This window comes from Anopheles marshallii, chromosome X (genome assembly GCF_943734725.1).
Source record: "Anopheles marshallii chromosome X, idAnoMarsDA_429_01, whole genome shotgun sequence".
Classification (NCBI taxonomy): domain Eukaryota; kingdom Metazoa; phylum Arthropoda; class Insecta; order Diptera; family Culicidae; genus Anopheles; species Anopheles marshallii.
This window is the reverse complement of record NC_071325.1, coordinates 12,277,192-12,304,059: the sequence shown is the minus strand read 5'-3', so window position 1 is coordinate 12,304,059 and position 26,868 is coordinate 12,277,192. Positions and strand designations below refer to the sequence as shown.

Genomic DNA, 26,868 nt, shown 5'->3' with positions numbered 1-26,868 from the left:
CCATCAGGTAATCCTCAGGTCGGGTGCTCTGGGCGATGGGCGCGTGACGCTGCCGCTGATAATTCTCTAAATTAGCTCAGGGTTTTGAAACCCCCCCCAAAACCAAAAAAAAAAAGCATTTAGCGAAAACAATTTTTTAATGTGTTCTGCAACAGTTTTTTTTCCCTCTTAATAGCATTCCAAAACTGGGTATCGTATACATTAAGAAGAAAGACGTTCTATTTGTCACTTGGACGATGTCAGGATGGGCTAATGAGTTTGGTGGTCATTAGCTTGGAAACCCACAACTTCCAGCAAGAAAACATGGAGGCCGCGATAGCGAAAATGTAAAGCGTCATGAGCGTTCCGTTAATTTTTCACCGTTGTAAGGCTCCGTTTGTGGTGAACGATTTCTGCACCTTCACCGTCACAGCCACGGTTGATTTACGAGGCCGAAAGCAGGTGATATCTTGAGGAATTCTCTGAGGATAATTTAAGAATTTCGACAGCAGAAAACACCAAAACGGTCTCCCAAAAGCTGACAATTTGATAGACCAAACAAAACCCAACAAAAAAAACAACCTCGTGCAAAAACTCCTCCAAACCAAACAAATGACAGCAGCGATAGGCCAGCAAACATGCAAGATTTCGTTGCTTGTTCTTTTTTGTTTTGCTGGTGTTTTGGGGGAACCAGAAATCGTTCTTCACCCGGGCGACAGTAAATCCACCGAGAAGGATGGCGGCTACGCTCGCACAACAGCTGGGCCGAGCCGCACGCTTGTCCACTATATCACACATTCCCTCATTTCCTGAGTCGTGGCCTGATAAGCCCGGGGTCGGTGTGTTTCGGGACCGGGCGAACATCCCTTCCGCCAACGGGGCCCGCTGGTGCTCCGACCGTACGGGCCGACCTCCATTTGTTTGCCCGCCGACTTGGCCCATTCCGTCGCCTATCGGACGTATATATATATATATGCGGTGGTGATATCGTAATCACAGTATTATGCAAAAAAAGCTTGCCTTTTACCACTCCGGAGCCTGCGTTTGCCCCGCATCGCAGCAGGACCAAGGGAGGTAGCAAGATCATTTGCGTTCGAACCACGCTTCAGTCCAGGCTCAGTACGTGGCGAGGCCGCGTACGCATCTTCCCGACTTTCTTTGCCCATTTTCTGGCTGTAGTATTTCCGTGCCGCTTACCGAAAAAGAGAAGCAGCTTCGCAGGAGATTAAACGTGTGTGTGTGTGTGGGAGGGAGGGGAATTTTTTCTTCCCGCGAGAACGGGATCACAGCACAGAAAATTAAAGATTTATTTAAATTGTGGCTTAATTTATTTGTTCGTCCAAGTGGATTGGGTGTTTCGGGGTCGGTTTCGCTTTACCCCACCGTGCGCCATGTTGGGCGGATCGGGGTTTTTGGGCAAATTAATCATTCCACTGCTGATGGCCGAAATCGCGCTGCTCGGAACGCATCCACCTAGCGGCATCTCGCCGGTAATGGCCACCGACGCAAACAACCCGCCGCCACCGGACGATGGTAAAGTTCTGATTCACTTTAACGCAGCCCTCGCCACCAACCCTCCCCTCCCCTCCCCCCGGGAGGTGCCCGCAAATCACCCCAACGTCTGGGCGACGGCCACCAATCAACACGACACTAATTGAACGTCACGCTTTTGCATGTGGTGCCTGCATGCCCTGCTCGCGATGCTGGGATTAAAGTGGCAATGAACTGTCTGGAGCACACGGTAACGTCCGGGACATTCGACCGGTACTACGCGCTGGAGGACATCGGGAACGAACCGTCCGGCAGCTATCTGCTGAACGTCAGCGTCACGGTGGAGGTGCGGAACCGGCAGGAGGAGCTGGCCGTCCTGCTCTCCGGCCAGAACCGCTCGTACCAGCATCCGGACTTTGCCCGCACCTACGAGATGCGGCTGACGAACGTCTACACGGTGGTGTACCGGGAGACGCTCAAAATGCAGGCCTACCACAGCCCGACGGACAAGCTGTTCCCGGCGGACCGCTTCCGGCTGCGGTTCCTGCTCAGCCGGGACGGCAACCTGACCGTGCTGGTGAACGACAACATCCGGCGCCCGCTGCTGGCGGTCGTAGACGCGCGGCCGGCGCTCGCGGTGCAGTACGTCAGCTTTTCGTCGCGCATGAACGCGTACCCGGTCCGGTTCCTGCTCGGCTGCGGTCTGCCGCAGTACCGGGCGATCGAGGTGGCTGCCGAGACGGTGGGTGCGCCGTCCAGCCTGCCACTAACCGACGGTTCCTGTCCCGTCTGCCCGAAGCAGCGCTGCGAGGTGGTCGTGAAGGCTTGCGCGGACAGCAGCAAGGATGCGAACGGGGCCGGCGGCAACGGGGAGCTGGAGCAGCAGAAGTACTACTTCTACTTCAATCTCTACCTGCTGAAGAACAGGACCAAGTCCAAACCAGCCGACGGGCCGTAGAGCCGTTAATGTCTCAGTAAATAATAAACATATGATAATGCGATGACTTTCAGCCGTGGTACTGCTCCCGCCATTATTCGCAGGTGTCATCGCACCCACGGCACCACTACCGCAGCGACAACGTGTCGTGGCGTTACGGGCGTCTCGGTAATTTGACGGCAATGCTGCATCAAAAAAAAAAAAAACACGGTCCTACCTCAACGCGTCAAAAAACGGCCGTCCCGAAAATGTCATCCCACCGTGCGTAGGTCAAGTTCGGGGAGCGTGTGCGGATGACGACGGGGATTCGGACGGTGCTGGCACTTAATAATGTCCGCCAAACGCGATGAAACATCTTCATATCTCCCTGTCCTTAAACCGGCTATGGAGGGAGGGTGGCTCTGGGTGGCTTTTGTCGTTGTAATTGTTCACCCATTCGCAAGGGGGCACTTTCGGTCCGTCGTTCATCCTGTGAGCGGGTGCTTCGTTTTTTTTTTTCAATACGTATTTCGGTACCATAAAAGTCACACATACACACAGCCACGGTAGGCTGGGTGCCGCGCAAGGGGGTGTAAATGACCGCTACATTATTTATGGACGTCTGGTGGGCTAAGCCGCCATGGTTTTACTAGCCCGTTATGACTTACAAAACATGTGCAAAATTAAACGCACCGGAGGGACTGGGCCACACAAGACTCCTGGCACCGCTCGTCGCTTATGTGGTGCGGTGTGGGTTATTTATTTTTTTTTCCCCCAACATGCGCCGCACCTACAGTGCTGTGCGAAAGGTTAAGCCATAGCCAATTCACCCCATGCCCTATGGTGTGATTCCGCTGTACGCCCGAACGAATGGTCCATCCGTCCGGGCCGGCCGCAGGATAAGGCGCTACCGAGATCCGGTGATCGAGGACGGTCCGAAATGTCAAACAAAACAAGACGAACATTATGTATCGTTAAACGCGGGGAACTTGCGTTGTATCGCGTGACGTGGGCAGCGGCACGATCGGACAATAGCAATCTGCGCGTTATCTCGAAACCCGGCTACACCGATAGTGAATACATCAATATAGATGTAGCTGCATGCTTACTGATGCCGGTTCCCCAACGTCAGATGTCACTGCGAAACGATGTCCGGTGTTGCATGGTTTGGGCAAATTGTATTTACCGTACGGACCGTAGTGATGTGTGATTTAAATCTTCGTAGCGAGTGAATCAATTCAAATCTCCGCATGAAGAGGATTTTTTAACTCTTTTGTGACTTAACTCTTTCGCGGTGAATTAAATTATTCAACACTATTTTTATTTAACTCTTCTCACGGCGACCTTTAACTCCTGTTTTAAATCAGTTAACTCATGTGTGAGTTAACTCACGATTTAATTCTTCTCACGGCGACTTTTAACTCCTAATTAAAATCAGTTAGCTCATGTTTGAATTAACTCACGATATAAATCTTCTCACGGCGACCTTTACCTCCTGATTAAAACCACGTAACTCATGTGTGAGTTAATTCAGGATTTAAATCTTCTCACGGTGACCTTTAACTTCTGATTTAAATCAGTTAACTCATGTGTGAGTTAATTCAGGATTTAAATCTTCTCACGGCGACCTTTAACTCCTGATTGAAATCAGTTAACTCACGTGTGAGTTATTTCAGGATTCAAATCTTCTCACGGCGACCTTTACCTCCTAATTAAAACCAGTTAACTCATGTGTGAGTTAATTCAGGATTTAAATCTTCTCACGACGACCTTAAACTCCTGATTGAAATCAGTTAACTCATGTGTGAGTTAATTCAGGATTTAAATCTTCTCACGGCGACCTTTAACTTTTGATTTAAATCAGTTGACTCATGTGTGAGTTAACTCACGATTTAAATCTTCTCACGGCGACCTTAAACTCCTGATTTAAATCAGTTAACTCATGTGTGAGCTAGCTCAGGATTTAATTCTTCTCACGGCGTCCTTTAACTCCTGATTTAAATCAGTAATCTCATGTGTGAGTTAATTCAGGATTTAAATCTTCTCACGGCGACCTTTAACTTTTGATTTAAATCAGTTAACTCATCTGTGAGTTAATTCAGTTCATTAATTCATTTAAATCTTCTCACGGCTACCTTAAACTCCTGATTAAAATCAGTTAACTCTTGTGTGATTCATGCGTGAGTCGTGAATAGTTATATCCGGAATTAACTCGCACTAGTCACAGCCCCCTCCAGCTGCTCGTTTTTATTTAAAATTGTTTAAATATTTACGAGTGAGTTAGAGATTCAAAACGTTACCGTAACTCGTTGACTCAGGCGTAAATCCTTCCAATAAATTACATTTCCCATCTCTAGTACGGTCATCACCTTTTGCTGCACACTGTACAATGTGCCGCTTACCGATCGTCGCGCGTCTCGTTGCAGCTCACATTGCGTATCATCTCCTCCCCTTCCCCTTCTTCTCCTCCTTCTTACGCTCCTTGGTTTGCGATATATTACTTAACGCGGTGTTAATGTCGAGGATGCGATCTGCTTTTCCCAACCGCCGCCGCCCAACATCCTTCACGCCCGGCCCGTTCGACATCCGCAAAGCGATCTCCTTTTCGCTCTTGCCACATTTTCTTATCTATGGGTGGCTGGCGACAAAACAAAAGATTCGTTACACTCCTCGGCGGGGACCGGGTGAGGCTACCCGGGCCGAGGGGTTGAAAGGGCCTCAGGGAGTTTAACAAAGTAAGTCCGCTGCGTGTAACACCGCCAATTCCGCATCCCTGGGTCGCTGCTGCGAAAGGGCAGTGGCGAAAGTGCCGTAGAATCTTCATGCATCTTCAGTAATAAAAAAACAACCTTCCCCCTCCCCCCCACACCCCCACACCCCCTCCTGTGGTAGCTTTTTAACCTTTAGCGCAACACCGCTCGATTACTACGCGAACCGGACAAAAGGTCAATTTGACATGTCGCGCTATGGTTTTGGCGGGTTTTGCCCTCTGTGTCCTTCCCCCCTCCCCCCCCCCCCCCCCCCCCCTCATCCGACTCCCCTCCTCCCGCCTACCCAGCGGTGGAGGATGCAGGATGAAAAATAGGACCCACGATGTGATGCGCTTGTCAGCATCGGTCATCTTCGATAATCTGCGTCTGGGCCGGTGGGTTACCTCTCCACCCCCCCCTTCTGCTTCCCCTACAACCTTCTGCCCACCGTCTGCATTCTATAATCTCAGCCACCCCCCACCAGCCTACACCGTGGTACCCGTGGAGGCGACAGCATCTTCTCATCGCTGGCTCGAGATGGCTCATCTGCCATCGGGGAGGACGGTTCGACCGGGCGGGCACAATAATGACAGCAGCGGCGGCAAATGTCAAAACCACATCGCTTCCAGTTGCGGCCTTATCGAGTACTGGGGTTTTGGGGGCGAAAGGGAGGGGGCGGTCTTATATTTACGGCAGTAAGCAAAAGAGGAATTAACACATCCCGCGCGCGAACTGTTGCCCTTTTTTCTTTATTGCCCCATCGGAGAGCCCTCTTCCAATGGTGAAACAATATAGCAGAGCTTAAGGATAAACTGGACGCGACGGCATGTTCGCCGGTTCTAGCTGATTTATTAAACACACACACACACACGCAATATAAGACAATCGCTGTCGAGACAAATGCCGCTAATTGCCCCAGAGTGCTAGGGCTGACGGCCCCAGACGTGTGCCCTCCAGCACACTCCCCCGAACCTCCACCCAGGGTGCTAGACATTCCGGCACGCTTCGGCTGGCCTGGTTTGTTCTTCCGGTTACAACCCGTGGGCAGCTGGTTGATAAGCCGGCGAAGCATTCACTCTCGAACAGCCGCCATAAAGTGGTACCGGCGGAAGGCGGCCCGCGGCATCGCAACGGCAGCCCGAATAGGATTGCCCTTTTCCGGAGGCCGCCGTACACGGATGTCCTTGGCATTTAGGATCGCGTTCTGGAATCGGAACGGGCCGGCGACGGGATCGGGTTCGCACCGTTCGCTTCGCCCCGTCCTGCGTGTGAACCATTTTGCGTAACGGCGACGGGTTCTTTGCAATCGTCTTAGTTCGGGAATTGGAAACACAAAAAACAAAAAAATATACGTTCTACAACCGTGGAACGGCGAGGCGAGAGCACTGCATGCAGCTGGTTATCGTGTTTTTGTCTTATTAATACATGCGGTGCGACTACCACGGGACGCGGGATCGCTGCCTGTGTGCAGCTATCGTTATCTACGCTGCCCTACGCGTATGCGATGCCATTACACATTTCCATTACCATTGTCCGTGCGTGCGTGTGTGGGTTTCGGTTTCGGTGCTGGTGCTAGCAGCGAAATATATGGTAATGCGTCCAGCACGTTCGAGGTGAACGTTCTTGGCCAACGTTCTGATGCTTTTGTCTGGCTTCACGTTCACCTTTTCGTTTTGCCGTGCGCTTTTTTGTTCCTTGCGTTCACCAACCTGCAGACAGACATCCTCGGGGAACCAGTACACAGACAGCCGGTTCTGGATGACATTCCAAACGAGCGTACAGTAAATTAGCCGCAAATACACATTGCTACACGCCAAAGTGTGTACGTACGTCCCCCGCCCCACCACCGTGCCGTAATGGCTGTTCAATCGCGTTCGGATGACAACGGCGTTGAGGGAAGCGTCAGGATATACATACATACACACCACTGTGTTCAAGTCTGCACGAAGAATGCGCGATAGGTTTATTGGAAATATAATGTCATCATTGTAGGCATCGACTCGGTGCTACACCCACACGCGTACGCGTGGAACGTTGCGCACGGTATGATCGGCCGCAGCCCCGAGCCGATCGTGTAAAAGATCGTGTAAAATCGTAACAGGATTGAAGTAGAATAGCTTAAAATTTGCCTTGCGTGGCCATTTGCATTGCACTGGTGTGCGCCCGGGCCGTTGCCGAGCCGGACTGATTACACACCCGGTGCTTGCTGAGGACCGATATGTGAGAGAGGTGCAGTATTGGGAAGCTCCGGGGGGTTCTCTATGCGATCTGGTTGGTGGCGTCCGCCACCGGCACCTTGGTGCCCTTCTCGCTCTTGCTGCTCAGGTAAACGTTGAAGTAGAAGAAGTACTTTTGCTTCTCGCTGTCCGTACCGGAGGCCTGCATCAGCAGATCCTTGGACGTGTCGGAGCACGCCTTCACGATCACCTCGCACTTTTCCGGCTTCGGGCAGACCGGACATTTGGCGGGCTGTTCGCCGGTGGTGTCCTGCCGCGGGCCGTTGCCGTCACCGCCCCCATCGCCCGACTCGTCGTCCGGCTCGTCGCGGTCGTCGTCGGTCGGTCGGCGCTGCCCATCCTGCTCCGCGTCGCGCGTGGGGAGCGAGGCCGGCTGGGGCCCCCGTGCACCGCCCGGACCGGCCGCCTCCTGGTCGTCCGCCGGCGGCTTCCGGTGCGTCGTTGCCGCCAGCGCCGCATCGACGCAGTTGAAGTAGAACGTCACCGGGTAGGCGTTCATGCGCGAGCCGAAGCTGATGTACGAAACCTCGATCGGCGGGCGCTCGTCGTGCACGGTCAGGATGAGGGACTTCTGCAGCCCGGGCACGGAGACGGTGATGTGGCCGGCCCGTGTGATTTGGATGCGCAGCCGAAACTGCTCGCCCGGGAAGAAGTTGAAGTTGTGGCTGTGGTGGGCGGACATCCGGAGCGTTTCCTTGTAGATGACGGTGTACACGTTGCTGATCCGCACCTCGTACGTCCGGCCGTAGTCGGGATGCTGGCGGGACCGGTTGCTGGCGGACAGCAGGATCGCCAACTCCTCCTGCATGTTGCGCACCTGCACGAACAGCGTGAAGTCGACGACGTTCTGCTCGGTCCGGTTGTTGCCAATCCGATCGATGTCGAAATACTCCTCAAACTGGCTGGTCGTAGTTGTGTGCTGCTCGCAGTTCTCGCCCACTGTGAAAAGGTCAAACCGAATGAAGGGCATCCGCTCCGGATGTGCTTCCGCCTGCCTGCTACCGCTTACCGTTTTGAGCAGCGACCAGGCTGGATTCGTCAGCTCCGCTGGATGTTCCGTGCGCACCTCGGAATGCCTGCGTCCCGAGACACAGCAACCCGAACAGTACGCGAAACGCCATCCTTGTCAGGGTCAGCACAGCCCGGGGGGACCTGCAACGGGACGCAGACGGGACCGATCAACCGAAGCCCCCCCTGAGATTATGCATTTCCTTTCCCCCTCCGTTTCGCTTGCAGATGGGCTGGGGAGTGTCGAGGGTGCGACCGCTGTTGCGGTGGCTGCTCCCAGTGCTGCTGCTCGCCCGCGCACCGCCGGGCGTACGCGGACACGGCCGGATGATGGAACCACCGGCGCGCAACGCCATGTGGCGGTTCGGGTTCCCCAACCCGGTCAACTACAACGACAACGAGCTGTTCTGCGGCGGGTACGCGGTGCAGTGGGAGCAGAACCAGGGCAACTGTGGCGTCTGTGGCGACGCGTACCATCTGCGGTCACCCCGGCCGCACGAGGCGGGCGGCGAGTACGGCAAGGGCATCGTGTCGCGCCGGTACGTCGCCGGGCAGGAGGTCGAGGTGGAGATCGAGCTGACCGCCAACCATATGGGCCGGTTCGAGCTGTACCTCTGTCCGAACAACAACCCGCACGCGGAAGCGACCCAGGCGTGCTTCGACCGCTACCCGCTGTACCTGGCCGGTACGCGCGAGGTTCGGTTCTTCATTCCACCCGACTCGAAGAAAAAGGACGTGTTTCGCTACCGCGTGCAGCTGCCGTTGTACGTGAGCTGTACGCAATGCGTGCTGCAGTGGACCTACTTCACCGGCAACATGTGGGGAAGGTGCGACAACGGTACCGAGTCCGTCGGATGCGGTCGACCAGGTAAGTAGCGAGTCTCGCTGTGGAGATGTCGCCAACTGTTGTTTCCCAAAACCGTCCAAGTATTGGCCGAACCCGAAATTTGTTGCGTCTTTTTCGGGGAGTTACAGCCCACAAACCCCCCCAACAGAGTGCTTTTTTCTCTACCAACGCGAAGTTATTCTTGACGTTTTTATCCTCCCCGGAATGTTTGTTATTACTCCGCGGATTGTTTTTCCAGTGCGTACCTGCGCGTCTTTACCACTCACAATCTCTTTTCCTTTTTTGTCGTTGAATTTGCCACCAAAGAAACGTTCCGGAACTGTGCGGACATCAGCGTCGTGTCGAATACGGGCGGTGGCCGGCCCCCGCTGTTCGTCGGCAACAATAACCCATTCCTGCTGTACTACCGGGACTTCCGCGACCCCAAACCGGACAACGTGTATCCACTCATCATCCGGTACGGTTCCACCGAAACAGATTAACCCTTCAAACCCACCCCCCCACTAACACCCGGTCCGTTTTCCTTGCACCTTCCAGGGACCAGGTGTGCCTGCCCACTGCCACCTATCGCGGCTTCATCGGCATGGAGGACTGGTGCCAGAACAACTGCCTGCGCTATCCACCGAACTGCCCGGAAACGGTCTGCCACTGCCCGTAAGTATCCGGAAAGAAAAAACCCATTACGTACCCCACGGTGGTGCAATGTCTGTGGAGGCCGCTGGTGACACCCGGATACGGTTGCGCTCCCCGCTTGCTGGCGGTGTTGATTAACTGCGCTCTGTTTCTCTCTTTCCGGCCGGACGGCAGACAAACGTGCGAAGCGATCGGTGAGCTGCGAGGCCGCGAGGGTGCCGACGTGTACTGTCTCGACCAGTGTCTCAACTACAGGTCCAACTGCCCAGCCGACAGATGTCGTTGCTACTGAATGCGCCATTGCAGAAAGCGCGCGCGCGTGTGTGTGTGTGTGTGTGATTGCGTGTGTGCCGTATTGCGTCGAATGAACGAGAACCATCGGGAAGGACGAAGCGAAGGACGAACCTAGACCGCAATGGAGCAAAAAGGGCTGGAAACGGGGCGTGCTTCGCCGAACTGCTTTCGTGTGTTTATGTGTGTGTGTGCGTGTGTGTGTGTGCGGTATGGTCGTCATGTCCGAAATGTGACGGCATTCGGCAAGCGTTACTCTCCCGCACTCCCCCCCCCCCGGTGCCTGTCGTGAGACGGAGGGGGGATGGAGGGGGGGGAGGGGGAGGGGGGGGGATAGCAGGCAAACTTTTCCAAACTTCTTCCAAGCAAAAACTAGGACTTACAGCACATTGCGGCAGTCATCGCTCCGTCTGCCCCGCCTCTTGCCGCTATTATGCAGGGTTAGCATCACTGTACCACTCTCTGCAGCAACAGCAACAACCGGCTGTAGAAGGAGAGGAAGCTAACCGTCCAACATCGTTTAACATACCGGAATGACCTGCAGCGACTGTGGAGTTCAAGGGAACGGAACTTGCAGAATGCCTTTTTAACAGTTGAAATGTACGATAAAATAAATCAGTAAGCGACCCCTGTACCGAAACGTGTATAGAAAAAAAAACAACAACCCAACCAACAACAGACTTTCTGCTTTGTTTATATGTTTTATTTTATCCTTCATATGCTGAACTAGATTTATATCCTAAACCGCTCGAGACGCGGATTGCGTCACGCGATTTTTTGGGGAAGTTTATTCGCAGTGTTCTCTCACGTTCCGCCCGTTCTGGTGTTTCCTTTCCCGGGGCCCGGAACCGTACGCTCGCTACTGCGGCTTGCCGTACTGGCGTCGGGCGGGGAACGGGTTGCTGCCATCCGCGCGGCGCAGCACCTCCGCGTACGAGAGATCCAACTTCTGTAGCTTGTGCAGGTGCTGGGAGGCGGGCGAGGGTCGGAACTGCACCACCTCCTCCCCCTGGGCGTCATCCATTAGATCCGCATAGCGATTCCGCAGTCCCGCGGAGTTCCGTTTCTTCTCACCGGACCGCCGGCCGGATTTGGGCGGCATTGCGCTGGCACTCGGGCTGGCAGCATCGGGCAGGGCGGTGGCGCCCTGTTGGCTGTGACTCGCCGGGGCCGACTGTTCCGGTTTGGTAATGGCCCGGTTGTAAACGGTCATCGTGTTGCCGTTCCACTCGCCCGGCACGACGGTGGCCCCGTCCCGTTCCGGGTTCCAGGGTCGGTACGAGGGCCGGTTCTTGCGCGCACTTCCCGTGCGCGGCGGTGTCGGTGGCATGAGCTCCACCGTTTGGTTATACTCCCTCCGATGGCTTCGGCGGCGCGACTTGCGCTTGTGCACACCGACCGTTACCGAGATGTAGTCGAGCGGGGCCGCGCCGGGCACTGTGTGTTGCGGGTGCTGCTGGGGTTGCGGTGGTTGGCGGTTGGTCGGATCGTCCGCGTGATGACTTTCCAGCGGTTTGGGCTCCTCTTCCCCGTACCGACAGGCGGCCTTCGCCTGCCGGGCGATGCGGCGACGCTCTGACTTAGTGATGCACTCGGACATAGCGAACGACTGCTCGCTGACGGCGGAGGACGAGATGAAGCTGACCGTCTCGTCGTCGTCCTCCTCCTCCTCCCCCACACCGAACCCGGCAGGCGGTTCTTCGTTCGCGGGCGTTACCGGCGGTACCGGGTTGGTCGTTCCCCTGCCCGCCACCACACCAACGCCCGGTTTCGCATCATCCAGCAGCGGGAGCTGGTCGCCCTCGTCGCGGTTTTCGGCCGCCTTGCGCAGCACGCTAAATATCTCCCGGAACAGCTCGCGGTGCGCCGGACTGAAGCGGAACCGCGAATCAATGGCGCTCTCGTCCTCGTAGATGCTGAACCGCCAGTCCTTGCCGTCCGCGATCGTGCAGAGAAAGTTGCGCGGGCTCTCATCCGTCTGGGTCGCCTTGTTGCTAACCTCGTCCGAGTAGCCGGAGCTCGCGGTTTCGGTTTCGGAGCACTCGGTGGCCGCCACCGCCGCCGCCCTGATGCCCTGATGCTCGCCCGCGTGCCTTTCCTGCGCGTCGCAGGCTACGATGGCGGGATTGAACTGGATCATATAGCGCGGGGCCGGTTCACCGTCCACCGCGTCCGCCAGCAGCTGCTGCGGCTGGCAGCTGTCGACGGGTGTGTTGTTACCCGAGCCGGCCGTTGCCGCTCCCGCCGATGCCGCCGTCGCCTTCCGCACAATCGGCTGCCGGTGGACCTCCAGCAGTGCCTCATACTTTTCCACCAACTCGCGGTACGGATTACTCGGGCCGGCACATTCGCTCGCGGAAAGATCCAAGCTGTCCGGCTTCGTCGGCGCTATCTGCAACACAAAGTAGGAAAGGAATGTTTATATCAGTATTACACTCTGCACTGCACTGCGCATATCTTTCGGAATAGCCTTTTATAGCCAAACACAGTTTCTATAATCTCTCTAACTCTCTCTCTCTGTGACTCTGACTCTCTGTACGCCTTTTAAAACAATAAAAGAAAACATAAAATTTGTAAAAGATAATATTTTTGACGTTTTACGTGTATTCTTACAATCATTTGTTTCAAACTCTTCCCTCTGTTTAGTCTGTTCTTACAAAATAAAATAATAAACACCACTTACTTTCTTATTAGTAATTTATGCAAATATTGTAAGTGTGTGTGTGTGTGTGTCATTATAACTCTTAAAACAAAGTAGCAAATAGTTATACATACATACAAACACATATACAAGGTAAAAAAAAAAATACTTATCTAGCAGGATCAACAGGAACAAACATTGGTTAACAGAATAACGATCTAGAGCAAAAGCAATCCACCTACATTTAGCAGCTAAACAAAAAAATCTACACATAGCTCCAACAATTAGTGTTAATATTTTGTTTTACAATTTACAGTGACAGGATGCGGATTGCCTTTGTGTAAGCTACAAGGGGTGGACATCTGTTAAATACGGATTGGTTTATGTAAGCACCCGGTCAGCGCCCGTTTGGCCCTGTTATTAAATTACTGTTCCCTTCCTTAATTTTCTTAAGATCTGCTTTGTACATAGAAGAACCACCACTCGTAGTCCCGTAGCGCTGAAACATTGCGTGCGAATTACTGATGGAAGAACAAGTCTAGCCTAAAAGCGATGCCACTTCATGTCGGATAAATGCACGCGGAAAGCCGCAGCGTGCATTATAAAGTGCATCAACCGAGCGAAAAGAAGCCGACCCTTTATAAAGGCAAAGTATCCGAATCCGAAACCATGTCGGCACTGCTGGTATTTAGATTTTTGCGATGTGGTTTGCAATGTCCGTTTCCGCACATTCTACAGACAGTTGAGCTGCTCGTACGCTGGCAGGCTAATCAGCTGGTGTATGAGCAGCGCGGGTCGGTACAAATAATTAAGCATCCGCTTGAGGATGGTGAACTTGCGGGCTACGAGCAACCAGAGTTCGAGCAAAAGCCTAACGATATTAACGGGCAGCTCATGCAGATATTTAGACGAATGTGCGCATATTGAGCAAGTTTTGGCCTGGAAGAAGAGAAACGAAGAAGAAGAAGAAACAAAAAGAAAGAAAGAAAGATGTAAGATGACACAACAAAACAAAACGAGGCAAACAAAGTGGTAAACAAACAAAACGGATTCAACTGATGCAACGTTCAAGAAACATAACCGAGGGAAGTTGTTTTCTCTGCTCTTGCGCTTTCGCTACGGTGCGAGGTCAAGTTTGCTTGGCGGCAGGCTGGCGTTGTCCAGCACCGTTAGCCGCCATGCGAAAAGCCTCGAAATACTCGCGCACCGGAGTTTGCCCAATTTGGCACCTAACGCATGCAAATCATGCAACGAAAGGCTGCGGGTGCTGCGGGTGTTGCAGGCATATTGACGGTGCGGCAGTGCGAAAGTTAGTATGGGGTTTTTCTGCTAGTTATACTTTAGACCAGGGGTCTCCAAACTACGGCCCTCGAGAGTCTCCAGTGTGGCCCGCGAGAGTCTCCAGTGGGCTATTGCTAATGTTACCATTTTAATGAAAATGTATAATTTAGGAAAGTTGTAATGTTTTTAACTGTTACAATATTAATTACTGTAATAGTTAGTAGCATTTAATACTATAAAATGTGAAAAAATCATCTCGAGCGCAACATCTCTGTAAATTATCCGGAAGATGCAGGGTTTTACAACAGATAGAATATGACGAGCCCAATTTAATGAATCGTTTAAGCTTTTAAGATAAATGTGGAGATTGATAGTGAAACACAACACATTTAACTGAATCGCAAATGCTGGATTTGGAGTCACGAGCACAATTTCTTCTTCGTCTTCTTTTTCGGTACAACAATCTCAGGAGGTCTAGGTCTGCCATTTCTGGCTTTCTGTGACTTCATTTACCCGAAGCTGGATAGTCAGTCCTACGTACGGGAAAATTTACAATTTTAGTGCTTCGGGATTTAGTAGCACAATTTTGTGGATGTCATATCCGGCCGGGCTGTTTACGTACCTGGCGGATTCAAGAGTTGAGATATAATAAAAATAATTAATGTACAAAATGTCAAACGAAGGTTGCGCAAAATATCGGTTTAAAATAATGTTCAACGGTGATAAATACTAGTGATTAATTTCCAACTCAATTCTGTAGTTCAACGCTTGAATCCGCTTGTACGTAAATAGACCGGCCGGATTTGACTTTCACTAAGTTGTGCACGTGATTCCATATCCAATTTTAGCGATTCAGTAAACAATGTTACTTGTTTTATTTGTTACTTGTGTTAGTGTAACCTTGTTTTAGAATATCGATATTCGTGTCTACCTTATTTGTTTGTGCGAGTTGGATTCGCCATGTCCTATCTAATGTAAAATCCTGTAATGTGTAAGTGGCCCCCACTCTATCATTATTTCAACCAATGCGGCCCGCGGGCTTAAAAGTTTGGAGACCCCTGCTTTAGACGATTATTATTTTACACATAACTACAAGCTTATTACCATCGGATAGCACAAGCAAATTATAATCAGTAAAGTATTATGTATAAACAACAGTGAGGAGAGTGGGATAGAGAGAGAGAGAGAGAGAGAGGGAGAGAAAACAGAAACAGGAGTAATAGTTTGTGTACATAAGTTTTGTTAACATTATTCTTCAGACCTCATGAGAATAGCAAATGCTACGTCAAATGTTAGTCAGATCAATTCTTTGGTCAACTTTATCAAAACAGAAAAGAAACTGAAAAGGATAAAAACTGGTGAACTAGACCTTCACACGGTCAGAGCAAGTACGGCTGTTTAAACAATGAAAGCTGCCCAATCGTATCGGTACCTCTATCGTGACAGACGACCGATACACTTTCGGTATGTCCGCGGTGTGGATGAGATCCATCAGGCTGGCGTCATCGTCCTCGGTGCCAGTGATGATGGAATCATTGTCCGGTTGCTCGCCAAGATCTCGCAGGCATCTGGTACACACCTGCCCTTGCCTGTGCGCGTAGAGGAAGGTGTTTGTGTTAGGCTGTGGCCGTTGCATCAAAACCCCACCTTATGCCACTTACCCGAACTCCGCCAGCATTGACAGCTCATCGTGCACGGACTTTATTTCGTAGGAGCGCGTATTCAGCAGCTTCGACTGGAGTGCCGTATTTTCCTGGGCGATGGCCGCCAGCTGCTCTTCCAGTTCGCCCACCTTGCCTTGCTCGGACAGCAGACACTTTTGCGTACGCTGAAGCTCCTGCATAATGCGCAGCACCTCCTCGTTATCTTCGCACAGTATGTGTTCCTCCGTACCATCGTCCCTGTCGTCCCCATCCTGGCACGGCGGAACGGAACCGCTGTTGTTCGCCGCTGCGATGGACATTGATTTGCTCTGTGGACACTGGAATGGCAACAAAACGCGTATCGCGCATTGGTTAGTGAGGAAGCTCCAGCTACGCTTTGCGTGCCCCGCTTACTGATTCCTCTGTTCGTCGGCTGGTGGTATCGTCCTCCTGCGGCGAAACAACGGGTATGGCGTCTTTCGATGCATGGCTGGTTTGGCTGTTGAGTTTAAATACTGCCAGTCCCGGTAACTGTTGCTGCTGCTGCTGCTGCTGACTGAGTAACCGTTCCGTTTGCTTCGTCCTTCGATCCGCCTCGGCCTGCCGTCGAGCATCTTCGAGCGATCGCGACAGTTCTTCTACTTTGGTTTCTAAGCTCTCTATATTGCTACACAGCCTAAAACATAGTCGTCAAAGGGGGGCGTTTAGTTTGCGTCGTCACCGTTGGCATCTGTTCAGCATCCGCGTTGGACACACTCACTGTTTAACGTGCTTCTTCTCCGCCTGATACTCGAGCGCAAGTTTGTACTTGTCCCTCTCCAGATCCTGAATGCTCACCTCCAGCTGTTCGTAGATTTTCATCCGCGAGTCGTTGACCTCCCGCAGCGCAGCATTCTGTTTTGTTAAATACTGCAATGAAAACCAATCAAATTAAATGTATTAAATTAATGTAATGTAATTAAATTAATGTACTTTATGCAATTAAATTAATCAAATACGCGGACGTGCTGTTGTATCGGCAGCGAGCATTCTTTCGCGTGTCGGCAGTGCGACCTCCATGCATGGGAGGGCTCTGTGCAGTCTCTCGACTGTTGAGGGGCCATTTTGGCGTCCGGCAACCGTTAAAGCGCGCCGCGCGTTTTGCTTCTGTTACACAACCATCACCCATCCCAAGATTTCGTCGCTCACCTCTATTTCCTGTACATGATCCTCAATAATATTCTGATGGTGCTTTAGCGTTGCTTCGAGCTCTTTGTTTCGTTCTAGTAGCGTTTTTCCAAGTTCTGCTGCCAACTGCAAGTCTGTAAAAAAAAACATGGTTGAAATAACATATATTTCAGCACAGTGTAGAAGAATATGTTTTGAACTATTTTAACCACGATGTTTGGGTAAAGCAAATGAATAACTTCAACGAAAGTCGTGCATTGTCTAATGGGTGCTTTATCTTAAATTAAATAAACTACGCTTACAAAATAACCACCACAAAGAAGCATTTTATCTACATAAAGTGATGTGTATGTTTTTTTAATAACATTTGAACTGTATTACATATCTTGAGCGGTATTCTATCGATTTGTAATTTTTTTGTTTTTAACTCGAATTTTCAATCTCGATTCAAGCAAAATACCAAAAAATTGCCGCTCCTCATGCACAAAATGTCTGGGGTGCAATGTGCAGTGATATGGTGCTATGCTATCTGTGGCACTCTTTACACACACTCACACTGTTTTTAAAAAATGTAAGTAACAAAGTACGCATATGTGTCGGTGCTGTATTTTACGGTGCATTGTTTTATCGGACGTGAATTAAGTATTATTTATCGCTCGCTACAGTCGGAATGGGTACAACAGCAGTAGAGACATGGATGTAGATACCTAATGGCGTATATGGATGCGAGTGTACATGCAGGTGAGAAATAAAAAAAAGCACAAATCAAAACAGATAACTGTGATGCAAATATGCGATTCCAAGGTGTTTTACGAACAAGCTCTTGTTGGGTTGACAGTGCGGTAGAGGCAAGGACATGCAAAGGACATGCAGCGCACACGGTTGGAAGCTGGGATGTGGGGAACTTACCGTCCAGCATGTACTGTGAGCTTTCGTCGACGAGATGCTCATCGAACACGTCGCTCGTTAGGCCGCTCATAATGTTGCCTTTAGTTTCCCCCTATGTGTGTTTTTACTCTCGCTCCTATATGAAAAACCAATGTACAGATAGAGCAACTCCAGAAAAGGATGTGAGTGTGTGCGCGCGCGTGTGTGTGTGGGAAAACCGTGAAAGCAAAAAAAAAAAAACGCCGAGAAGGTTCGCGAGTAGAATTTTGAGTTCTGCCGCCGAATGTCTGCCTGCGAAAACTCAGCTGTATCGTCCTTTTTTTTTTTTGGAAGGATATGGAAAAGGATATGTTGGATGCGAAGGAAATGCAAGAATAAAATGTATATTTTACACCTTGTGCCGTATTGAAACCGGCTGACGGTTGCGCATTGGTTAGAGAATTGATTTGAAGAAAAGCTGAGGAAAGCCTCATAGAATTACACCCTTTATTTTACCAACTTGTACCGAGTCTGATCGGACACCAAATGCTGGAAAGGGAATCAGTAGGGACGTACTGAATTTTGCATCGCTCACCGGCAATAGTCAGAAGTTGCAAGTAAGGGCTGGGGAGGTAAAAATGCACACACTCACACGAAAACCTTGTACACGGTAAAACCAAGAGGGTTCACCGTCCCCTTGCTGCAGGACTTTTGGGCGATGTCTTTTCTTCCGGTACGTCCGAAGGCTGGATGCATTCGCACCGCTCTGGTTGGTTGCTGTGTTGATGGACGTGATGTTATGGCCGGGAGCTAACAAGGCCCCATCAGCAATCAGCCAAATTCCGTACAATAAGTTAGTGCCAGCCCGAAGATCCACACACACACAGGAAAGAAAAAAAAACAACTTCACAATCAGTTAGTCGCTCCCGCAAGCGTAACTCTCACACGCCCGTACTGACCGCGTACGGACGGCAACTGACGGGCAGACAGCAACGGTGCGAACTCTACTAACGTACCGACGAGTGTGCTGAGTGTGCAGTGCTGTACACGGCAGTACTCACACATAACCGTCCGTGTGCGTGTCGCGTGTGCCACGCATGCCCAATCGAAGCCTGCAAACAGCGGCCCTTTAACAACGGCGGGCATCCCTTTTGTTTCCCACACCAGCTTACAACCCCTGCAGCCGTAACGTTGCACGAACTGTATCGCAAAGGACGGCGGACCGGCGGGGACAGGATGACATGGAATCATCAACCTGCAAAGCCTATGCGCACGCTCTCCTTGTTCGTTGGTATTGAAGCAGTCCTTTCCGTTCGCCTGTTTCGTCCCCCTTGATGTCTGTCTCCCGGGGAAGTGTCCCCGACGCGACCAATACTTATTACGTCTTCCGAGTTCGTACAGCTGCATATCACGCTACGAACCACCAAAGGGCAAGCTAACCCTTTAAGGGGTGCTACGGAGTGGTCAGGCATTCTCAAGAACATTAGAATGTCTACCTTTTCTAGCGGATTTCAAGAGACACCGGAGACCATAGGTAATTTCCAATCAAAACCAGCATCTCGCAGCGCTTCAAAATGTTAGTGTCCGCGAAACGTCAACAAATGGTTTTTATACATAACCTTTGACTTTGGAACAACTATTTTTTTTTTCCACCCGTAACCACACCAAAGTATAATCGGGACAAGGTTGGAGCTAATTGTGTTTAATTACTAGCAATGTAACGCCGGGTTGCGAATATTTCCCCCTGATACACTGGAAGGTTATTCGCATTTTGGCTGTAATGCGACAAAGCTTCGCATCGATTGCATCGATTTCGTTATCATCTCCAGCGGACGGATCAGTGTCGCCTAAGCCGTCCGCTCTCGTGACCCGACTTGGCAACCGCATAAGCAGCCATATTTCGCCTCCTTTCCCATACACCGTCGCGACCATCATCTGTGGGGCGTTATCTTTCGCTGCCGTTTTTTTAGCATCGAACGCCATGCATCGTGTTGTTGCTGTTGCTTTGGTTCTACATTTCCGACTTGCCCTTTCGTTTATCGTGGGTTCGCGAAGTTTAGAGCTATTGCCGTGCGATGAGGTGCGTTTGATCCCTCGTTCAACCGTTTTTGCTTCCGTTTCAGCGCAAACAGAAGCTGAACCTTCGGTTGAATATACCTTCCCATCCCGCAATCAAGCACTTCAGATCGGTATCTTATCGCTGGGTGGGCAAACGTATCGCTTTTTTGCACAATACCGCGAGTTGAATGGTGCAAATCGGATCGGTGAGCAGCAGTGTATTGCGTTCGCGCTATTGCTTTAAGTGATTTTTTCCTCACTCATGCGTATGTATCGTTGGCTTTTTTTTTTGCTGTTGAAGCACGTCCAGTGTATCGCTGATGAATGGTCGAGATCGTGCAATGTATGCGACCGGAGTATTAGCACAGATTTGATTACTGTGTATAATTATATCGCAGCAGCAACTCAGCAGCAGCAATCGGAAGGTGATTAGATCAAGAGGTAACCAATATCATAAAAAAAGTATTGAAATAAGGCAAAAAGCGTTGAAAACAATACCGACTTGCTGCACGTGTGTAATGATGGGTAAAATCAATTTTTAGAGGAGTAGAATCAACCGGAGTAATTCAGAGTCAATACCGGAGTAATCTAAAGTCAACTCCGGAGTAATCTAGAGTCAACTCCGGAGTAATTCGGACTCAACTTCGGAGTAATTCCAAGTCAGCTCTGGAGTAATTCAGACTCAACTCCTGAGTAATTCGGAGTTAACTTCGGAGTAATTCGGAGTCAATTCCGGAGTGATTCACAGTAAACTCTGGAGTAATGCGGAATAAACTACGGACAAACCTAGAGTCAACTCCAGAGTAATCTGGACTCAACTCCGGAATAATCCGGAATAAACTCCGGAGTAATTCGAACTCAACCCGGGAGTAATTCCATGTCAGCTCTGGAGTAATTCAGACTCAACTCCTGAGCAATTCGGAGTCAACTCCGGAGTAGTTCCGAGTCAACTCGGGAGTAATCTGGAGTCAACTCAGGAGTAATCTAATCTAGTAATCTAATCTCAGGAGTGATCTACTCCGGAGTAATCTGGAATCAACAGCTCTATCCAGAGTAATTTGGAGCAATCTCCAGAGTAATCTGGAATAAACTCCGCACTAATCTAGAGTCAACTTCGGACTAATCTAGAGTTGCTGTGAGTTAGTAATCCAGATTACTCGGGAGCTGACTCCAGAGTTATCTGGAGTCACCTCCGGACTTTGGAATAAACCGGAGTAAGCTTTGGAATTTTTTTTTAGTTGAAACCAGATTTCTGGCGTCGAAGACGGAGTGGATTCATGAATCCACTCTGGAGTACACATCACTACACGTGTGCATCCAAGGTTCATCAAGGTTAGCATAAATGACTCCAGTAGGGTTGGATGCTGGATACGAATATCTGAACCCCAACCTCAATATTCAGAAGTTGTTTAATGATGTCACGGTTAAGGAAACTAACAAACACTATACTTTTCACAAAAAGATCACTTCGTATGCAAAGCGTTCCAAAGCATATCCGATGATGTCAGCTGTTTGGCCAATGGTGATTTCAGATGTTTACAATTGACGCAAACCATTAGCCGTGAGGAAGATGTCTAATGTCCCCATACCTTGAACACTGAATGCTCAAATAATGTACCTTGCAGGTTGGCATTAAACAATACAGGGAAAAAAACAACATCTTGATTACTTGCACACGTCATCACGTGATCTTTGAATCCATGTTACTTGGACACTAGCTGCTTACACGTTACTCGTGTGGAAATGGATGTACATTAGGATGTTTTATGAGCCCACAACTGACCTATATCGTGCATCTACTTCTGCCTTCCTACGCTAGTTAGACCCGGTTACTGCCAGGAAATATGTACAAGGTAAAGTTATTAGGGGTAAGCGAACCAAGGCAAGTAATATTAAACGATTAGTGCTATTCTCATGTACCGATACATCACAGTGCGCATCTCACTCACAGTTAAGCTTTCGACAAACTATTGTACAACAGTGACTGGTCAGCTGCTGCAGATGCTAAATCTTGAGCATATAAAGTTTATTTTACAGTCGGCGACAGAGCGGTTTTTGATAGATGTGGTGAAAGGACGGATAGACAAACTCGGCTCGAAGATGTAGTGCATATAGCTAGAACTTTGGAGTACACAAACTTACCGGCAGTGTTCCACTTGCGGCAGTCCTTCTTGGTGAGCAATGACCATTCGAAGCTGAGGTCAGTGTTCGATGACATGGTGGTGAAGGTGATGGTGCTGCGAGTTGGCGATCGGCACCAAGTTTGACATTTGCATTCGATTTCGTTCGTCTGCTGTACAGCAGATCTCAATCTTCCTTACGCGGTTTCGTCACCGTGTGCCGCAGCGGGAAACGATCAGCTCGTGTTTGGTTTTCCTTCGCTTTCTTTCTTTTACTTCAACGCCTAACCTGGCGCTATTTCATTTTCTCTACGGGGTTTATCGAAGCTGCGCAGTTCACAGGCACAATCTTTGCACCGGTGCTTCGCCTATGCCCTTGTCGACGAGCACAGCATTGAGCGGGGCATTTGGGGCGCGTGCGGTTGGTTCGGCTTGGTTGCGATTTCCTCAAACCACTTATCAATGGGGTCGTGCTTTTTGGTACTTTTTCCTACGAAACAAGGGCAGAAAAAGGGCCTATAAGTATGTGAAAACTATTTCATTCAGAAAACGAAGATAGCCGCAAAAACAAACAAAGGTTAAATACGTGTACAAATGTTCCGCCGAGACGAACGTTATGATATGCTGGTTTTTTTGTTTGTTTGTTTTGCCCCTTCTTTGCCGAATATATTAATTTAATCCGCCTTACTGCTTGGGCAACGCTTTCCAAAAAGTGGACCAGCGGAATGTTAATGCCGTTTAAGTATAAAACAAACGACTTGCAAACAACTGCAAATATCCAGTTGCCAGCGAACACTACTCCAGCGACTTACACTGCTCGGTTCGGAAAGAAATGTCCGGTTGCTAATGAAAAGAAGCACCTATCTCCTATGAAAACTATGCAGCCAATCACCTGGTGTGCGAGTATGAAGTCACCAAAGACCGCACAAAAAATAAAACCTCAATAAATCTTTGATCTTCAATGTTTCTGCAACACTACCTTCGATCGTTCGAAAACTGGTAAAAGTAAACCTTCCCCACCAGCCCGCCCGGGTAAACCGATTGTACTGGCGCGTGAGATATAGAGCGCTGCCAGCTCACCAGTGCTCACTCACCAGCGGCGAACTCACTTAACAACTCAACGCTGCCCAGGGAACGGAGTGGCTGTCTGGAATTGGGAAGGAGTTATGGAATGGACGAAATGGCGGTGAACGGATGATGGATGGTGTCGTGTGACGCCACACGCTTTCTTGCCTCACAGCAGCAGCGCTCTGGCAGCGCTCTGGCTCTGGCCTTGAGATGAAGTAATAGTGATTCGACACTTTCCGTTTTGGTAGGCTTTTCTCTCTCTGGTCGGTTTTTTTTTTTACTTTTTGATAGTTGATGCTTGACTGCGGTGGAAGGGAGACTTGTTTGATAGTATAGGAGAAGAACCATCTTCTTATTCTTTTTTATGTGTATGGTTTAATGGGCATCCGCACTGTTGGCTCGTGAAGTGATCATCCACCTACAGGCTGTTTTGGAGCTTAACTACGGTGCGCCTATGTTCGGTTGCGGCTTGTACGCATTTGGACAATGATTTTGCAGCTGCTGTACCAGATCGGTGTGTATGGCGCTAGCAGATGTTGTAAATAAATAAATACACGAAAGCCCACCAACTAATTCACGTACTTCACCTTTAACGCGAAAGAACACAACTGGAATGCTGGAAGATGAAGACCCCCCCCCCCCCCCTCCCCTTTCCCGCTATCCCCTGTAGACACCCCTTAGCAAAAAGAGACACTGGAGATTGTCTAAAAAAAAAGAAAGAAAAAGGTTCATTGTCCAAAATGGCATCGACAGCAAGGTTGGGTGTCTGTTTGCCATGTTATTTTTTACTTCTCGTCTTGCAGCGAAAGTGATAGTGCCAGCGGAGTTTTCGTGGCAAACGTAAGTGAGCGATGAGGTGAAACGGGGCCTACCGTCAGTGAGAAAGGTAGGTGTGTTGGACTCTCCGGTGTGAGAAACCAACCAAATAATGCTCCAATGCTCAGCCATATTTATTCGCCTTTCGACAGCGTTCGTTTCCTCATCCCTCCGCTGACCAATTCTCTTTCCATTTTTTGTTGTTGTTGTTGGTGTTGTTGTTATATTTTTAGCTAATGTTTCTGCTACTATTTTGCTTTCGAAATGCATCCGAAGCTTTCTCCCGCGCCACGGCTAACACCCACCCGTCCACCATCAAAACCGGACACATACACCACACAACCACAACCGTCCACAGGCCGATGATCCCTGCGCCCAGTGTTGCATTATGGTTGCTGTGCGTATGTGTCTGTGTGTGTGTGTGGAGCGAATGGGAGGAAATTCGGGCGCTGATTGTAGGTCTAATGCACGCGTTTAAATCACCCACCGCTAATCAAAACCAATCCTATTCGGCCCTCCTGCAAGTTTTCTCTCGATAGCCCGCTCTCACACACGCTTTCGCTCTATTTCCCTATCGCTTGTATGGCGTTTCAATTCACTAGCTGTTGCATTTTGCGTTGGATTTGGTCCATCGCTGCATAGGAATGCAACCTCTCCTCTTCCCCGCTATCTCCCTACAGCAACCGCCAGCAACGCGTCTACACGGCAGTGCTGGCTTCTTGGTGGCGTTCGTGGCGGAACCCAGTGTTAGTTGTAAGATGAAAGAAAAGCGAATTACGATGTAAAATCTTGTTACAGCCTCTAACTCCGACGGTTCAGAAGGTGAGCTTACACTTTAAAATACGACACAAATATATATATATACACACATATATGCTCACAGCACGCCCATACACTACAGAAACACACACACACACACGCGAATTGCGGAGGGCACCCAAGTTTGCAGAGCAATGGCTATTAAGGCGATGACGACGGCACAAATTGGATGTCCTTTTGACTTTTTGTAGTTGTTGTTAAACTTGTTGCAATTTGAATTTCCAGCTAATGTAACAGTCGTTGGCACACGGGTTGATTGGTAAATACTGCTTCCCGTAACGAGGCGAGCGCATGGGCTCAGCGGTTTTGCCCAAGACCCGGACTAGGAGACGCACTAAAAACTACTCCAGACAGACACCTCACGAGATGCAGAGCTCGCTTCGGACAAAATGCCTGCCCTGTCGTTGACCGTCCGAAACGCGTCGTGCAGGCAAACCACCGCTGAAACTCTCTCGCACGCACTCCCCACGATCAAGTCAGACGTGTCAAACCTTTCAACGGTGCACACTGCTGCACGCGTTCGACTAGCGCACAGAAATAAATAAGAATAAATTGTAAATGAATACCAAATTAATCAACATTTTATTATCAAATGTAAAGAATATCAAATTATCAAATAATTGTAAATTAATATCAAACGATTATTAAGTCATTTAAGAAAAGTTTTAATATAATAGTAAGTAGTACCAAAGGGATTCCTTTTTTAAGCTATCTCTTTATTACCTGAAGATCAGAGATCGCAGTGCAGAGTGTGTAGCATTTTAGTTGGGCAAGGTGGTTTGGTTAAATGTAGTGTAATTATAATTATCTTATAACTATATATTTTATCAAACAAAATGGTTTATAAATTTTGTTATTGTTATTGCTGTCCATGCGCTTTACCCGCAGCACCATAGTGCAATTTGCGTTTGGGGATGGAGTGTACGAGAGACAGCAAGAAAGAGAGGTTTACATTTATAGCTTAATCGAGAGAGCTTTCTGTTCGTTTCCTCTAATGTTTTATTTTTTATGTTCCATGCTTATGAGTTTGGTTGCATCGTGAGATCATCGATGTGAAGTGGAGTGTTCAATCAATTCAAAGTTGATTCACGACCGGTGCTAATGAAATATGTTATTGAAACTAAAGTATTCATTCTGGTAGCTAATTTAAACTTTTATTACAATTTTGAATATAATAATAATAGGCGAAAATCTTTCGGAATTTTACTACAAGACGGACTCTATTTGATCTTAGAGTGAAAAAATAATACGATTAGTTTTTCGGATCTGTTTCGCATTATCAGCATGCAGACTACTTAATATCACTTTGACATACCTGATCTAGTGTCTTTCGTTGTTTTACTACACTACCACCGTTGCACGATGAATTGATCGTCTGCACCGTCGGCTGCAATTTAGCCAACGATGGAAAGCATTACCGATCTACGCAACTAGCGCTTGCCTGCGTGTATGGTGAGTGGTTCCTAATCCTATTGAGGTGTGCAGTGATGTTAATAAGTTAACGAACTTTCAGTTGCATATGCTCATTAATCAGTTATCATCGAAGTTAGAAGATCTGGTTTGGGTTTCGTACACCGTACCACGATGCACTTTTAGAGCATTGGCTCAGTGCTGAAGCGTGGTTCGTGGCAACCTTGAACGTTCCCTTTCACCACCCTCCACATACACATACATAGATACGTCCGCTCGACAACGTCACGTCACCAGGGATCACGGGACGAGAGGTCGTTGGTATATCAATATTTGCAACGTTCATTATCAAATATTTATCTACACCAACCTTCACGTCGGTAGGCTGATCTTTGCGTCGGCAATAAGCAATAATAAAATACTACCGATTTCACGATGTATTTGTTGAAGCTTTTCTGTGCGATTAGAAGACAATCGTAGAATCCAACGTTGTATTGAATATTGGTAAATTACTTTAGGTTTGGAAATCCCGTGATCTATATGAAGACTGCAATATAGTTGAGTATGTTATAACGAAGATTACAAATAGTTTATGTCTAAAGCTCTCCTCTTTACCGGCACAACAACCTCAAGAGGTCTATAGGTCTGCCATTTTCTGGCTTTCTTCGACTTAAGTTACTCGTAGCCAGATAGCCAGTCTTGTGTATGGGGGACTGCTGCGGTTAGGATTTCATTCCGCTCCTGCCGTGTGCAAACTGGTGCCACTACCAATACACCACCGGCTCGGCCCGGTCTAAAGCTTTAGTAACAATAAAAATAAAAATTT

The 26,868-nt window shown here is 49.3% G+C and overlaps 4 protein-coding genes across 4 annotated transcripts; 2 read left to right on the top strand and 2 right to left on the bottom strand.

Moving 5' to 3' along the window:
* The first annotated feature begins 1,370 nt into the window (after positions 1-1,370).
* On the top strand, positions 1,371-2,428 carry LOC128719788 (uncharacterized). Its single transcript, XM_053813428.1, has 2 exons — positions 1,371-1,512; positions 1,695-2,428. The coding sequence occupies exons 1-2, from the start codon at positions 1,371-1,373 to the stop codon at positions 2,426-2,428; spliced, it is 876 nt and encodes a 291-aa protein (XP_053669403.1).
* A 4,967-nt stretch (positions 2,429-7,395) lies between these two features.
* LOC128712676 (uncharacterized) lies at positions 7,396-8,494 on the bottom strand. Its single transcript, XM_053807567.1, has 2 exons — positions 8,383-8,494; positions 7,396-8,312 (listed from the first exon to the last, which is right to left on the bottom strand). The coding sequence occupies exons 1-2, from the start codon at positions 8,492-8,494 to the stop codon at positions 7,396-7,398; spliced, it is 1,029 nt and encodes a 342-aa protein (XP_053663542.1).
* Positions 8,495-8,609: 115 nt separating this feature from the next.
* On the top strand, positions 8,610-10,153 carry LOC128719448 (uncharacterized). The gene is made up of 4 exons (XM_053813109.1): positions 8,610-9,249; positions 9,535-9,685; positions 9,766-9,882; positions 10,036-10,153. The coding sequence occupies exons 1-4, from the start codon at positions 8,610-8,612 to the stop codon at positions 10,151-10,153; spliced, it is 1,026 nt and encodes a 341-aa protein (XP_053669084.1).
* An 858-nt stretch (positions 10,154-11,011) lies between these two features.
* Positions 11,012-22,027, bottom strand: LOC128708448 (uncharacterized). The gene is made up of 7 exons (XM_053803429.1): positions 21,952-22,027; positions 16,906-17,018; positions 16,478-16,626; positions 16,132-16,393; positions 15,736-16,055; positions 15,507-15,663; positions 11,012-12,544 (listed from the first exon to the last, which is right to left on the bottom strand). Exons 1-7 carry the CDS (start codon positions 22,025-22,027, stop codon positions 11,012-11,014), a joined length of 2,610 nt encoding a protein of 869 aa, XP_053659404.1.
* Positions 22,028-26,868: the final 4,841 nt, after the last annotated feature.

What these genes read in the sequence shown, in the direction of transcription:
- LOC128719788 (XM_053813428.1), top strand. Translation starts at nt 1,371, where the DNA reads ATGTTGGGCGGATCGGGGTTTTTGGGCAAATTAATCATTCCACTGCTG. An exon ending in CCCGCCGCCACCGGACGATG is followed by an intron (nt 1,513 to 1,694) that starts GTAAAGTTCTGA and finishes CTGGGATTAAAG; the next exon opens with TGGCAATGAACTGTCTGGAG.
- LOC128712676 (XM_053807567.1), bottom strand. Translation starts at nt 8,494, where the DNA reads ATGGCGTTTCGCGTACTGTTCGGGTTGCTGTGTCTCGGGACGCAGGCA. An exon ending in CCTGGTCGCTGCTCAAAACG is followed by an intron (nt 8,313 to 8,382) that starts GTAAGCGGTAGC and finishes ACCTTTTCACAG; the next exon opens with TGGGCGAGAACTGCGAGCAG.
- LOC128719448 (XM_053813109.1), top strand. Translation starts at nt 8,610, where the DNA reads ATGGGCTGGGGAGTGTCGAGGGTGCGACCGCTGTTGCGGTGGCTGCTC. An exon ending in GTGTATCCACTCATCATCCG is followed by an intron (nt 9,686 to 9,765) that starts GTACGGTTCCAC and finishes TGCACCTTCCAG; the next exon opens with GGACCAGGTGTGCCTGCCCA. An exon ending in GAAACGGTCTGCCACTGCCC is followed by an intron (nt 9,883 to 10,035) that starts GTAAGTATCCGG and finishes GCCGGACGGCAG; the next exon opens with ACAAACGTGCGAAGCGATCG.
- LOC128708448 (XM_053803429.1), bottom strand. Translation starts at nt 22,027, where the DNA reads ATGTCATCGAACACTGACCTCAGCTTCGAATGGTCATTGCTCACCAAG. An exon ending in ATCATGTACAGGAAATAGAG is followed by an intron (nt 16,627 to 16,905) that starts GTGAGCGACGAA and finishes TTTTCATTGCAG; the next exon opens with TATTTAACAAAACAGAATGC. An exon ending in GCCGACGAACAGAGGAATCA is followed by an intron (nt 16,056 to 16,131) that starts GTAAGCGGGGCA and finishes TTGCCATTCCAG; the next exon opens with TGTCCACAGAGCAAATCAAT.